The sequence below is a fragment of the Arachis hypogaea genome, chromosome 3, assembly GCF_003086295.3.
Source record: "Arachis hypogaea cultivar Tifrunner chromosome 3, arahy.Tifrunner.gnm2.J5K5, whole genome shotgun sequence".
Lineage (NCBI taxonomy): Eukaryota > Viridiplantae > Streptophyta > Magnoliopsida > Fabales > Fabaceae > Arachis > Arachis hypogaea.
In genome coordinates this window covers 12,931,500-12,944,796 of record NC_092038.1, presented here as the reverse complement: position 1 = coordinate 12,944,796, position 13,297 = coordinate 12,931,500, and the positions used below count along the sequence as shown (strand labels likewise).

General features: G+C 26.5%; 1 protein-coding gene across 2 annotated transcripts; it reads left to right on the top strand.

Annotated features, from left to right (window-relative positions):
* The first annotated feature begins 2,633 nt into the window (after window positions 1-2,633).
* LOC112789560 (putative axial regulator YABBY 2) lies at window positions 2,634-13,089 on the top strand. Of its 2 annotated transcripts, none has more exons than XM_025831506.3 (6): window positions 2,634-3,066; window positions 5,590-5,721; window positions 5,851-5,986; window positions 8,573-8,621; window positions 10,273-10,348; window positions 12,613-13,089. In XM_025831506.3, the coding sequence occupies exons 1-6, from the start codon at window positions 2,998-3,000 to the stop codon at window positions 12,730-12,732; spliced, it is 582 nt and encodes a 193-aa protein (XP_025687291.1). In that variant the 5' UTR covers window positions 2,634-2,997; the 3' UTR covers window positions 12,733-13,089. The 2 variants fall into 2 exon arrangements, with proteins under 2 accessions (XP_025687291.1, XP_025687292.1); XM_025831507.3 differs by having other exon boundaries at window positions 2,673-3,066; window positions 5,857-5,986.
* The last annotated feature ends 208 nt before the right edge of the window (window positions 13,090-13,297 follow it).

The window sequence follows — 13,297 nt, the reverse complement described above, 5'->3', positions numbered from 1 at the left end:
AATGAACAGTGCCAAAAGAAATTAGAGTTTGTGTGGTGAGTGTAAGTGAATATAGAACTAGATTAAATTTTAATTATGATTATTTAAAATTTGATTTTTAAAATTAATTAAACATACATTTTTAACCTATTATTTATGTTATTTAGTATAAGCATCGTCTCTTTATATTTTTTCATATTTTTTCAATTAAATATTATATATATTCTTTTAAAAAAAGGGACAAAAGCATGGCTTAATTAATGATAAAATCCCACGTGTAATAATGTAATACATGTATGATGAATGAGTATAGGAACATGTCTAATCACTGAGCAAACAGTATTGCACACCACCATGGATAAGCAGGTATACGGAAATGGACAAAAGATATAATTTCCATGGCTTGCCATTTCCATGGTCTTTTCTACGTCATGATTAGAAAGCATTTAATTTGCTAAAACACTTGTTGACTTATTACGTTAATTAATTAGCATTTTGAACTTTAGAATAACTTGACCCCGACAACTTAGTTAGTACTAAATCTCCTTGTCCCTTGAGTAAAGGCTATTGAAAAAATGTGTTTAATTCTTTGATAAAGAAAGTAGAGTGATGTTAACACCCCCAATTGAAACTCTGGTTTTTTTACTTGTTATTTTTGCTAGTGGTTATTTTACATTTATTTCCTAAAATTCTTCAAATTTTGTGAATAAAAATGTTAATATTACGAGAAACAATTATGTTAGGACTTAGGTGTATAAAAAAATTAATTATTAATAATCAATTATCAAAATAAAATATATATTAAAAATAAATTAAACAATATATATATTTATATGTAAATACATAAAAATTAATTTTTTTATATAAGTAATAATTTTTTACAAGAAATCATTGCAATTACAATACAATGACCTAAGTCCAATTAAACTAACAAACAAAAATACATTGACTTACTTATTTTAAATTTCACCAAATTCTGCAAAGGTCTATTTAAAATAAATCTTCAATATTATTTTTTCTAATTTAATTAAGTACACTGCTAAAGCTAGTAGTGAGGTGAACAATAACACTAGGTATAGCTATAGCTGCCAATTTCACAAGCACATTTGAAATGACACAAACTCTTTAAGCATCACTGCATCAGGTGGTCTCTGATTCACTCACAACTGACACAGTCACACCCATGAGCTTAGTAGTAATCTCTCCATCCCTTGAATAATTTAGTGGTTATTTCACCAGGTTTAGTTAATCAAATAGCGAATGTTAGTTTAGTTTCTCATTTGGTAGATAATAATCTTCTAATAATATTCTAAACTATAGGTTCGATCATCAAAGAACCAATAGTAAAAAGAAGTAAAATTGTAGCACAAAATAATTTAAAAAAATATATAATAATAAAATTAATTAATAAATAACAAAATCTGAATAAACATTCCATAAATTAAAAGGGGCATTAATATCTCGCCCCCCTAGTCCGGTGGTACAGAAAAGCCACCAGTATGGTTAGAAAATGGGTCACTCCTTCCCACCCACTCATTCCCTCAATCATAACACCTTCCTCCACCTCCACTACCCCTCCCTGATCCCCACTCTCATCCTTCTGTGTTTGAAACTCACGCGCCAACACCAATCCAATCAATCATGCATCCTCCTCTCCTCTTCTGCAATCATTATTCTATCTAACCCTTCCCCTATAATCCATCTCACTTCTATAATAATCTTCCAACTTCAAAAAAAGTAAAAAACCCACTTAACTAGCCCCACTCCTCAACCTCAACATTTTGGTATCTATCCTTTATTTGATAAAGCTTTTATTTTTTTTAAATAGTTTACAAAAATTAATTTTAAAAAATAATTTTTATTAAATATAAACAACAACAAATATATTTAATAAAATAATTTTTTAAATTTAAAAATATTATCATAAATATTAATATAAAAATTAAATTTAAATATTAATTAATATATAAAGTGATATTAGACTTTTAATTTTAATAAGTATAAATTATCTTTAAAAAGTTTTATTTTAAATATTTTTATAAATATTTATATCTTATAAAAGCTGCAAATACAAATATATTTTTAAAAAGTTTTACCAAAGGAAGATATAGTATTATGATCTTAGGCTAAAGAACAATTAGCTAATAATATATATGTTGTGTTAAAGACATGTAAAAGTTACGATTAATTACTAGTAGCTAGAAAGAATTTTCATATGAAATATATGATATCTCTCTTAAAGAGACAAATTAAAATTATTAATTAAAAATTTATTTATAGAAAATATATAAATATAAAGTTTTTAATGTATCTATAAAAAAATTTAAAATTTTCTATTAGTAATAATTTTAATATGTTCTAAATTCTAAAAATACATAATTAGTAGAGTATTTTATATTATTTAGTTTTGTCTAAAAATTAAAATTACTTTAATTATATATAATTATCTAATTATAATATTTTTCAATGGCCATTTAATCACCTTATAAATATAAAAAATAATTATTTATGCTAACATGATAATAAATAATGTACATGTAAAATTTCTTTAAGTGGATTCTTTCAAAATTAATTATATATTATATATAATATATATAATATAATATAATATAATTATAAATTATTTTAAAGGACGTATTTTTTTATTAATTACTAGAAAAATATAGTATAGTTTTGATCCCTTAGTTGGTTTTCCCGACCAGACTAGTCCCATCCTAACCTATAAGATTTTGTACACATCTTCCCTCTCTATCTCTCTCTCTCTCTTCGTAAAAAAAAAAATAATAATAATAAAGTTTCTTTGCTCCTTTTATCTCTTTATCATTGTTCTTGGTATTCTGTAAAATCGTTGATCATGTTCACTACTACTACTACTACTACTTCTTCTTTTCTTCCATCCAAGTAATAATAAAATTCTCTCCACTCACACCCACACCCACACCCGTGAATTCTGCTTATAAATCTTTTCTTCTCTCTATCTTTGCCAAAATACAAAAAGGAAAGAAGAAAGTTTTGTGAATGGAAACCATGATGGCAACCGAACGTGTTTGTTATGTTCACTGCAACTTCTGCAACACCATTCTAGCGGTACAAAACTTCTTCTCTCTCTCTCTCTCTCTCTCTTATTTATTCTTCTCACCTTTTTCGTTGTGCCATGTCTTTCATCAACTAATTCGGCAATCAAAGTTTTCCTCTCCTGTTTCTTCTTTTGAGATCATTTCAGAAAAAGAAAGAATCAAAAGGAACAAAAATAATAATAATAAATAATAATGCAAAGCTGCTTCTTCCGTATTTAGCCATGTAAAAAGTAAAATTCAGCTCAGACCTAATCATAAGAATATTATAAATGGATTAAAAATTTAAAACCAAGACTTTAAATTTAGACTCGAGAAATATATATAATTCGCAAGCTTCTCTTATATATTTTATGATGAAGTTCAGCTGGTTTTGCTGTTTATCGATAATAAGGAAAAGTTCATAGTAGAAGTAGAAGAAGAAGACGAAGAAGAAATGTAAATTGGGAATGAAGTCCAAACCTAATAACAATAATTCTTAATTATGCATATCATAATTAGGAATCAGAAAAAATTAAAGGAATTATTCACTAATCTAGAAAGTGAGAAGATGCTTCTTGTGATTTATGAATAAAATGGATGCATATACACGAAATCATAACAAATCTGAGAGCTATGATGACTAGGGCTATTTGCAGGTATGTATTATTAGGGTTACTACGTTCCGATCCCCTTCTTCTTCTTTTTTTCTTTCCCAAAAAGAAAGAAGAAAAATTAATATGCAGAGAAGATAATAATATTAATTATATATCATATGCTATATTGTGTACAAAGTCAACATCAGATTCAATATGTTATTTTTCATTTTTTTTAATTTCCTTGTTTGCTTATTGTACTTGTGAGCTAAATTAAGACATCGTATCATCTTGAAAAAAAAATTTAAAATCTGCTTACAAATCCATGTGATTGCATATGTACAATATATACTCCTCTCTCTTAATTGCATTATGATGATGACGACGGTGATGGTGAATTGAAAGTGGAGGACTAGTGCCTGTTCATGATGATTTAATTTGCCAGTGAAGCACCTTCTTTTATTTTTTTCTGAACATTATTGATGAAAATCTTTCACAATTTGAGGCCTTATTTCTTCCCTGAAGTACAGAGGCAGTGTCCCTCTCTTTCTTTCCAGAAAAACAAGGTGGAGAGAATAGAAACAAAGAGATTATTATTATTATTATTATTATTATTATTATTATTATTATTATTATTATTATTATTATTATTATTATTATTATGAGTACCACATCAAGAATAACCCCATTTGAGCACCATAACAAGAAATACTTTCTCTCCCTTCTCTTTTCCCCACCTAATTTGTGTCTAGTAATAATATTATTCCTTTTTTTCTCTCTGAATCTCTCTTTCTTTGTTTCTTTCACCATAGCATTATATATTGTTGGTGTATGTTGATTGTTGAGTGTTGAATGTTACCCCTTTTGAGGAAGCATTCCCTAATTCTTTTCTTTCCTACCTCAAAATGGAGGAGAGGACTTAACACTGCACAAAAGGAGCAGTAAATTTACTCTCCGGTTCTGTTTCTTGATCAGTATCATCATCACACTATCCTTTATTCATAGAATTAGCCTATACTATATGCCACTACAATTGAATGATTTTAAATTGTGATTTTAAGTGCAATTATATAGTTGCAAGATTACTGTTACAACATATATCCAGCACATAAAAATAGTAATGGTAATTATGAGTTTAAGATATACATTTTTGTTATATTTTTTGTATCATATATCATAATACAGTTGTAAATAACTAGAATTTAAAACTGCGGTACATTGGTTAAGAGTGGTGGTGCTTCATGGTGGCCTTTATGGTTTCTGTTTCAGTAGTCAAGTCCTTTTCACACACCCCTCTCTCTATAGTCCATATACAATTTCTATCTTTTATCATCTTGCAGTGTCAGAAAAAAAAGTGATGCGCACCCACAACAATGCAGTACTAAAATTTTAAATCACAAATGTCAGGTGCTATAAGCTTATTATTGAGTATTTGATTATAATAATGCATTATATATATATATATATATGTATGTACCTGGCTAGCTAGCTAGTTGTACTACTGTAGAGACCCCATAAAAATAGGCTTCTCAGAATGAATGAGAGAAAAGATAAGTGTACTCCCTTCCCTCTCAAGCTATATTATCTTACTCATCATTCTTCACCTCTTTCTTCTGGGCTGGCACCGATGCATTTTTGTGTTTTTTCTTCTGTCAATGATTTATGATTTCCATCACCTTATTATTGCAATCTAAAATAAACAGCATGCTGCTTTGGAAGCTTTAGTAGTTAGTTCTTGAATACTCGTTGGTATATAGATATGTGGTTATCTATGTTCATCATTCAAGATCTTAGCTTCTCCTTTCTTCAAATACTTTTTCTGTTCTCTTTTATTTAACAACGTCACATATATCTTAGCATATTATTATTGAGTTGGATCAATGTATCTACACTCTACAATAACACTAAACTAACAAAACAAGAAAATGCATATGATATTTGAAAATGGTTGTTATTGGCAGGTTAGTGTTCCATACAGCAGTTTGCTAACCTTAGTGACGGTTAGATGTGGACATTGTGCCAATTTGCTAACAGTTAACATGGGAGCATCACTTCAACCATTAATACCACCTCATCAAGAATATCATCATCAGGTATATATATTCTCAATTCACACTCCTTCATTCATTCTTTCTGGGATGATGCTACTTTCTTGTTATAAAATTTCATTGCTTATATATATCTTAGTTGTATTGGAATTCTTTAATATGTATGCTGCTTAGTCACAGAAACAGCACCTAAGCTTTGAAGAATCAAGCAGCTGCAAAGAACTGGGATCATCATCTTCAAAATGTAACAAAATTGCGCCATTTGAGCCTGTAGAGAGTCATCAATCACCTAGGATTCCTCCCATTCGTCGTGAGTCACAAACTCTTTAATTAGGCCTCTTTCGTTTTTAATTTTCTTTTTATTTTTGTTTTAAACGTTCTTTTTTAGAATTTGTGAAAAAATGCTATTTTTATTTTATTTTATTTTTTACAAATTTAAAAAATAGACAATTTTAAAAATAAAAGTAGTACTATTTTTAACAAACTAAACAAGTCCTTAATTTATTTTTTATTTTCTTTTTGTTTTGATATATACATTGATTAATATATTAATCAAGGTGATAAAACGATCTTATGGTTATTAATTTATTATTTTAAAAGGCAAGTTATTATATTATTATAATCTTATTCATTGAAATAAGACTCTTTGATTTGTTCCTCCCACTTTTATAAAATCTTAAAATCACTATTTCTCTGACTTCATTCTCTAAAATAATAATAATAATAATAATAATAATAATAATAATAATAATAATAATAATAATAATAATAATAATAATAATAAGTTGTGTTATGAGAGAGAGATAAATAAATCTAGGCACATACCATATACGTCCATACCTAAATAATCAGAATTAAAATGTGATCATTATTTCAAAAAGTCATACAGTTTTATATTTTAATTTTGATTATTAATATAAATATAAAATAGGGTACATTTATTCCTCTCACTCTCAAAGAAATGTATTACTCATCTCATTTGATAATCTGGTGTGTCTGTGTGTGTCTCTCTCTTTTGTGTGTGTGAGAGAGAGTTTGAAATGAACGAAGAAGCTAAGCACTTTAGCTATATAGGCCAACCTGAACTTTTTTTTTTCTTTTGTTACTAGCTAGCTACTCTACGCATTAACACAAACTCATTAGTTTTGAGGACCAAAAAGACCACCACTGCACTCACTCCAAAACCGGCACAAGTTGTTAATATAAAAAGAAGTAATAAGTAAGCTCATCATATTATTGAGGCCAATTGTGATGACTGATGCGGAGTTTTTCCTTTTTCTAAGAGTGTGGCCTTCCATCTGAGAGAGAATAGAGTTTCCTTTGGTACAAGGGCTACCCAATTTGGGTATCTAATTATTTTCTTCTCTCCATCAATTTTATATATGGCCCCCTCCCCCTCCTTAGATGGTGACCTTACATAACAAAAAAATTGACCCATCCTTAATTGATTTGTTGTCAATTTGTCATCCTATGCCCTAGAAATTAAAATAGATATCCATATACTGATTTTAATTACAGTTACGGGTTTCACGCACCATAACAGCTCATGGTAATTGATTTTTGGCTGTGGTAGTAGTACACTCCACATTCTACACTCACACTCCAATATCTTCAGTTACTTAGTGGTGGGAATTTTCCCTCAGAAAGTGACCTTTACAGTCAGGACAAAATTATGCATAAAAGATATATTTGAGGAAAAATTAGAAATAAATAAATAAGAGAGATTGTATTTTAGCTGGCAGCTGGAGATTGTACTAACAATATAAATCTTGAATTTAAGTTTTGATATACGATAGTGGTAGAATTTGACAAAGAGTAATATGCATATAATTTTGATGCCAGAAAAAAAATTGCATGTAGAAGCAATAAATTTAGATAGTAAATATCATAAACGAAGAGGGCTTGTTAGTCTAGTGATTAATTTATTAATCTACTTAATTAAGTATTAAAAATTCAAATCTTATTTTATATATGTAAATATTATGAAAAAACAAAAAAAAAATCATAAATAATGTTAGTTTGAGAATAAAACTTTGTATTTCTCTACTCTTAGAGAATGTTTGGTTGGAGAGAAATTGAAAGAATATAAAAAAAAAAATTATAAATTTTTGTGTTTTTTTTCTCTATCTCTTTCTAACTAAAAATAGTCTTAATATAGCTGCCTTTTCATGTATATATAAATAATATAAATGTTAACTTAGAAAACGCATAATCAACAATTAGAGTTTTAATTATAGGAACTAATCGAATAAATTATTTTTATAATAGAATTTAACCAATTTTTTTGTCTCTCCTTCTTTAAATTATTAGACTAATTTAGTTATTACCAAACGACTTGATCCTATAGTATTCTCTTTAGTTATATTAATGTTATTTTGATGGCACGGGAGGGACATATGGTCCTTAATTATTAATCACCTAGTTCTACTGGCACTGATGATCTGATTTTCTTTAATTATGTCAAAGACAATAGTGTTATTTTAAGTATGTTACACGATTGAATAAATTTTTGTTGATATAATTTTTAAAGAATCAGCTGTTAGATTATAATTTTATATATTATAGATTATTTTTAGAAAATTTGATATCAATATGAAATTCTTTACTATATCTTTTATATACTTGAAAATTAGTGTAATATATTCGTTCAAACTACATAAAAAGGTGTTTTTCAATTAAATCAATAAAATTTGATTAAATAATCTTTTATTATATATTAATGAGATTCAATCATGGATTGATAAAATATATATTTTATAAACAATGTAGCTTTTAACATTGTTGTTATTTGATTCTAATTCTACGCCAAATCGTAAATTTACACATATAGATGACATTTCATTCGGCACTATTTATAAGTTAATATTGCAAACTAATTCTCTCATGAATATCACAGCTCCGGAGAAGAGACAACGTGTTCCATCTGCTTATAACCGATTCATTAAGTAAGTTGCTATTTTTTGAATTTTCAGTTTTTCACAGATATAAGTTCGATTAGTTTTAGAGTAGTAATATTATTGAGTAAATTATTAAAATAGTATCTAACAAAAGAATCCCAAAATATGCTAACAATAAATAAACCTCTCGAAAGATTTAAAAATATGATAAAAAATTAAATATTAAATATATATTCTAAAAAAATAACTTTAGAAATTAAATTTTGATGTAAAATTTTATAATTATTATTAAAAATATAAGATCTTTTTATTCTTAAAATTTAGTAATTTTAGTCAAGTAAATTTTTTTAAAAAAAAATTATTATAAATGACTACTTTTTTTAAAAAAAATCTAAAGATCAAATTTTGCTCCAAATTTTTTGTACACCTAAATATTTGTCAAATATTACCACAAAAATTTAGATCTAATGGATAAACTGTTTGTTAAATATGAAAATTTTTTTTGTTATTCATAAAAAATATAATATTATTAGTTTTTTTTGTCGTATTTTAAAATTATCCAAAGACTGTTTTATCCATAATATTTTTTAGAGATTTTTTTTATTATTGGCTGAATCTTTCGAGTACTAAATTAATAATTAACCTAATATTATTTCTACAATAATTATCATGTCACTAAAATAGACACAAAAGTTGGGTGGTAAACAATGCCCAAAATTTTTTCATTATCTCTCTCCAAATTATTTATTCCTTTAATTTCTGATGGTTGATCTAAAGTTTGAGTTTTAATAAAGTACAAAACATATATTGAAATAGATAATCACTTTTTTTAAGTCATGTATTATTCAAATTCATCATAATAGAATGCAGATTTCGGTACAAAGACCAAAACAAAAATGTTTTGTTAGTAAGAACACTAAACTATTGGACATAATTAAATCGATAAGCAAACAAACTCAATATAAATTATCTCAGGATTTTTTCATATGACTTTACAATATTATGTGTGATATATAATCTATTAGAGTAATGTTATATGTATACTAAAATCAGTTATTAAAATTAGTCATTAGTATAAAATACATGTTGAAATATAAATACACATTAAAAATAAATTAAATCACACATATATTATTATTATTATTATTATTATTATTATTATTATTATTATTATTATTATTATTATTATTATTATTATTCAATCATGCTAGGTATACATAAAACACTAACTACTATAAATATATAGTGACTAATTTTTAATTTTTTTATGTATATATTTTTTTTGAAAAACAATATTGCTCATCATGAGAAGATAACATAAAATTAAGGATCTCGTTAGGGAGATAATGAACTATTTATACAATGTGTATAATGGACTATTGAGTTATAAAATGAACATGATCGAACTCTTGACCTTTTGAATTTAGTGTTCTAATACCATGTCACGATACCACTCATTCCAAAAACTTCAACTGATGGAAAAAGGTAACACTAATAATTATATCTCTAATACTCCATAAACCTTCATTATACACATTATACAAATATTCCATTGGCTCTCATACTTTTCCTAAAATTGAGAAAATTCATTCGTTCATGGCACAACATTAAATCAATTTCGCCTATATTGAGAAGATATTGATTCCAATGCACAAAATGGGTTAAGCTTTCTATTTGTTTGGTTTTTCACTTTATTCAGGGAGGAAATTCAAAGGATCAAGGCCAGTAATCCAGATATTAGCCACAGGGAAGCTTTCAGCACAGCTGCTAAAAACGTGAGTTTATTCTCAATTATTTTTTTTTCTTTTAAGTTTTTGCACGCTTATATATAAATGTTGTTTAGACACAGTCACAAAACAAGAAAAAAAATAATACTGTATCAACAACAAAATTTATTATTTTTAATTAATATTTAATTAATATTTTAAATTTTTAAATATTAAATTTTAAACTCTAAATCTCAATTTAATAGTATAAAATAAGTTATTGATAAAAAATATTGACTAATATTAATAAAAAACGGTTAACCTCTTAATATTCTTTCAAAGGAAAAAAAAGGTTAGGCTTCATTAATAATTTAACATTTGAATCATTTATTAAAAATGTACTCCTTTTATTTCACAATAACCATCACAAAACAAAAGGACATCTCAAAGAAAAAAAGAACATATTAGTAAATAGCAGAAAATTATATGCTTATGAATTGATAAAATTCTATAAAAATCATTAATATTACACTTATTCTTTTCTTAAAACTACTACACAATTTTGATAGGGATAAATGTATTAAAGGAAATTAATATCAGTTGAATGTTCTAAATGGAACAAATATTTTAAAGTTTGAAAAGAAAACAAATGTGTAACATTATTTGTAAAACAAAACGAGGACAAAAGATAGAAAGCAAAACTTACCAGTATACAATATATAAGGCACAACCTTGTATCTTTCTCAAAACTCCTTTAATATTCCTATCCTTAGCTTATTGTAAGCGAAGAAAACACCATTCATCACCTTTTAAGCCAACTAGCTAATTCATGGAGGGTATAATATAAATAATAAAAAGGTTCCTATCTAACTAAAAGTGAGATTTTCTCAAGAAAGAACCAGTAAGAATGTGTTTATCACCCTTCAGTTATTTAGTGATTTAAGGTTATAGCACTCTCTTTATTAATCACAACCCGAGAATAATAATTTTTACTTATTTGTTTGAGCAAATTAAGATGTTTTATTTTATTTATTTTTTTAAGACTTTAAACTTGGCTGCATAAGTGGCATTCATCATATATATTATTCAGCTTGTTCTCACTTGGAGAGCGTATTCTTAATCTAAGTAATGTGTTGAAGTTGATATATAGAGATCAGATGCATGCATGCATGTAGATAGGGGTGTCCATGGATCGGATCCGATCCGCATATCCGCGGTGTTTATCCGAATCCAATCCGAAAAGTGTGGATATGGATCCGATCCGCAAGACTTTCGGATCGGATCGGATCGGATCCGCACACCAATCGGATCGGATTGCGGATTTTGTGTTGGTATCCGCATATCCGCGTATCCGCAAAATTAAAGAAATAAATAAATAAATATTCTTTTTATGTTTTATTTCAATTAATAATTATCATATATGTTATATTATTTTAATTTATTATTTAAAAAAAGTATGTTTAATATTATTTTAAAAGTAAACATATTTAAAAGAATAGAAAAAATGAATTTTATTGATATTTTTTTAATAAAAATAAGCCTTTAAAAATATTTTTGTGTTTTGCGGATATATCCGATATCCGATCCGATCCGATCCGCAAATGTGCGGATCGGATCGGATCGGATCCAACCTTAAAAGTTACGGATATTGGATTCGATCCGATCCGATGATTTTAATGCGGATCGGATCGAATTTTTGGCCATATCCGATCCGATCCGCGGACACCCCTACATGTAGAGCTGATAAATTGGACATATAATGAGTTCTTCTAGCTAGAGATATTAACTGCGTCAAATATATAAAATTTTGTTAGAAATATAATTATTTATGCTGCACTTTTAATTAGTTTAAGTTTTTAAAAATAATAATATTATGATATAGTATTAAAATTTTTTATTCAAAAAATATAAAATTTAATTCTTAGTAAATTTTAAAAGAAAAAAATAATAGTATAAAATAAAATAAATCTATCTAAAACATTAAATTTACTAAAAAAATACTCTTATTTAAAATGATGTGTTATCTTTTTTATTAGTTTAAATTTAAAAAAATAATATCTTTTATCATTTTACACACAAATTAATATATATATATATATATGACGACGACAACAACGACTTATAGGAATTTAACAATAATATTAAATTTAGCAACAGTATTTTTTAATATATCTTTAGATTAATAGATTAAATATAAATTATATAAAAAAAATTAACTGTAAACTATCAGTTAAAAAAATCCAATAGCATTTGATTATATATGGGTATTACATTATATTATATCCTTTGATATACCTATTCAAATTATGTCTGCATATGATTTAAATATGCAGTGGGCACATTTCCCTCATATTCACTTTGGATTAAAGATGGATGGCAATAATGACAAGCAAGCAAAGTTGGACCATAATAACGGTGAAGGAACTCAAAAGTCTAATAATGGATTCTACTGATCATATATATATATATAAATGCAAGCAAGCCTGTGAGTATCAGCTTTTTTTTAAAAAAAGAAATTATGCTTGACCTAAATGAGTGAAATTATGAGTTTGATCTCAAATTTCCCAACCCTACAACTGGATATTGGAGACATTCTCTTGCATGCAAATCAACCTCAACATCTCACCAATGTTATATAATATATATAGAACATGTATTTCCTTTTGTTTTCCCTTTTTTTTATAGAGTATACTTGCTATGATAAAACGACTGTGATTCTTCTTGTGATTGCATTTTAAGATGTTGAACTTTGATGATCGCTTAAGTAAACTATACTTTGCTACTATTATAATGATGGGATTTTTCTTTTACTCGTATTGCTATTGATTCAAAAGATTTTTATATATAATGATTAATTATCATAGAATATATAGCCTTATATGATTTAGTACTACATGATTTGATTCATGCAGCAGACCTAATGAAACAAAACTTATTAATTAATAATGTCATATGAATATAAATCTAACATCAATCATATTTTTAAATTAAATACACAATATTATTTGAAAATGAAGA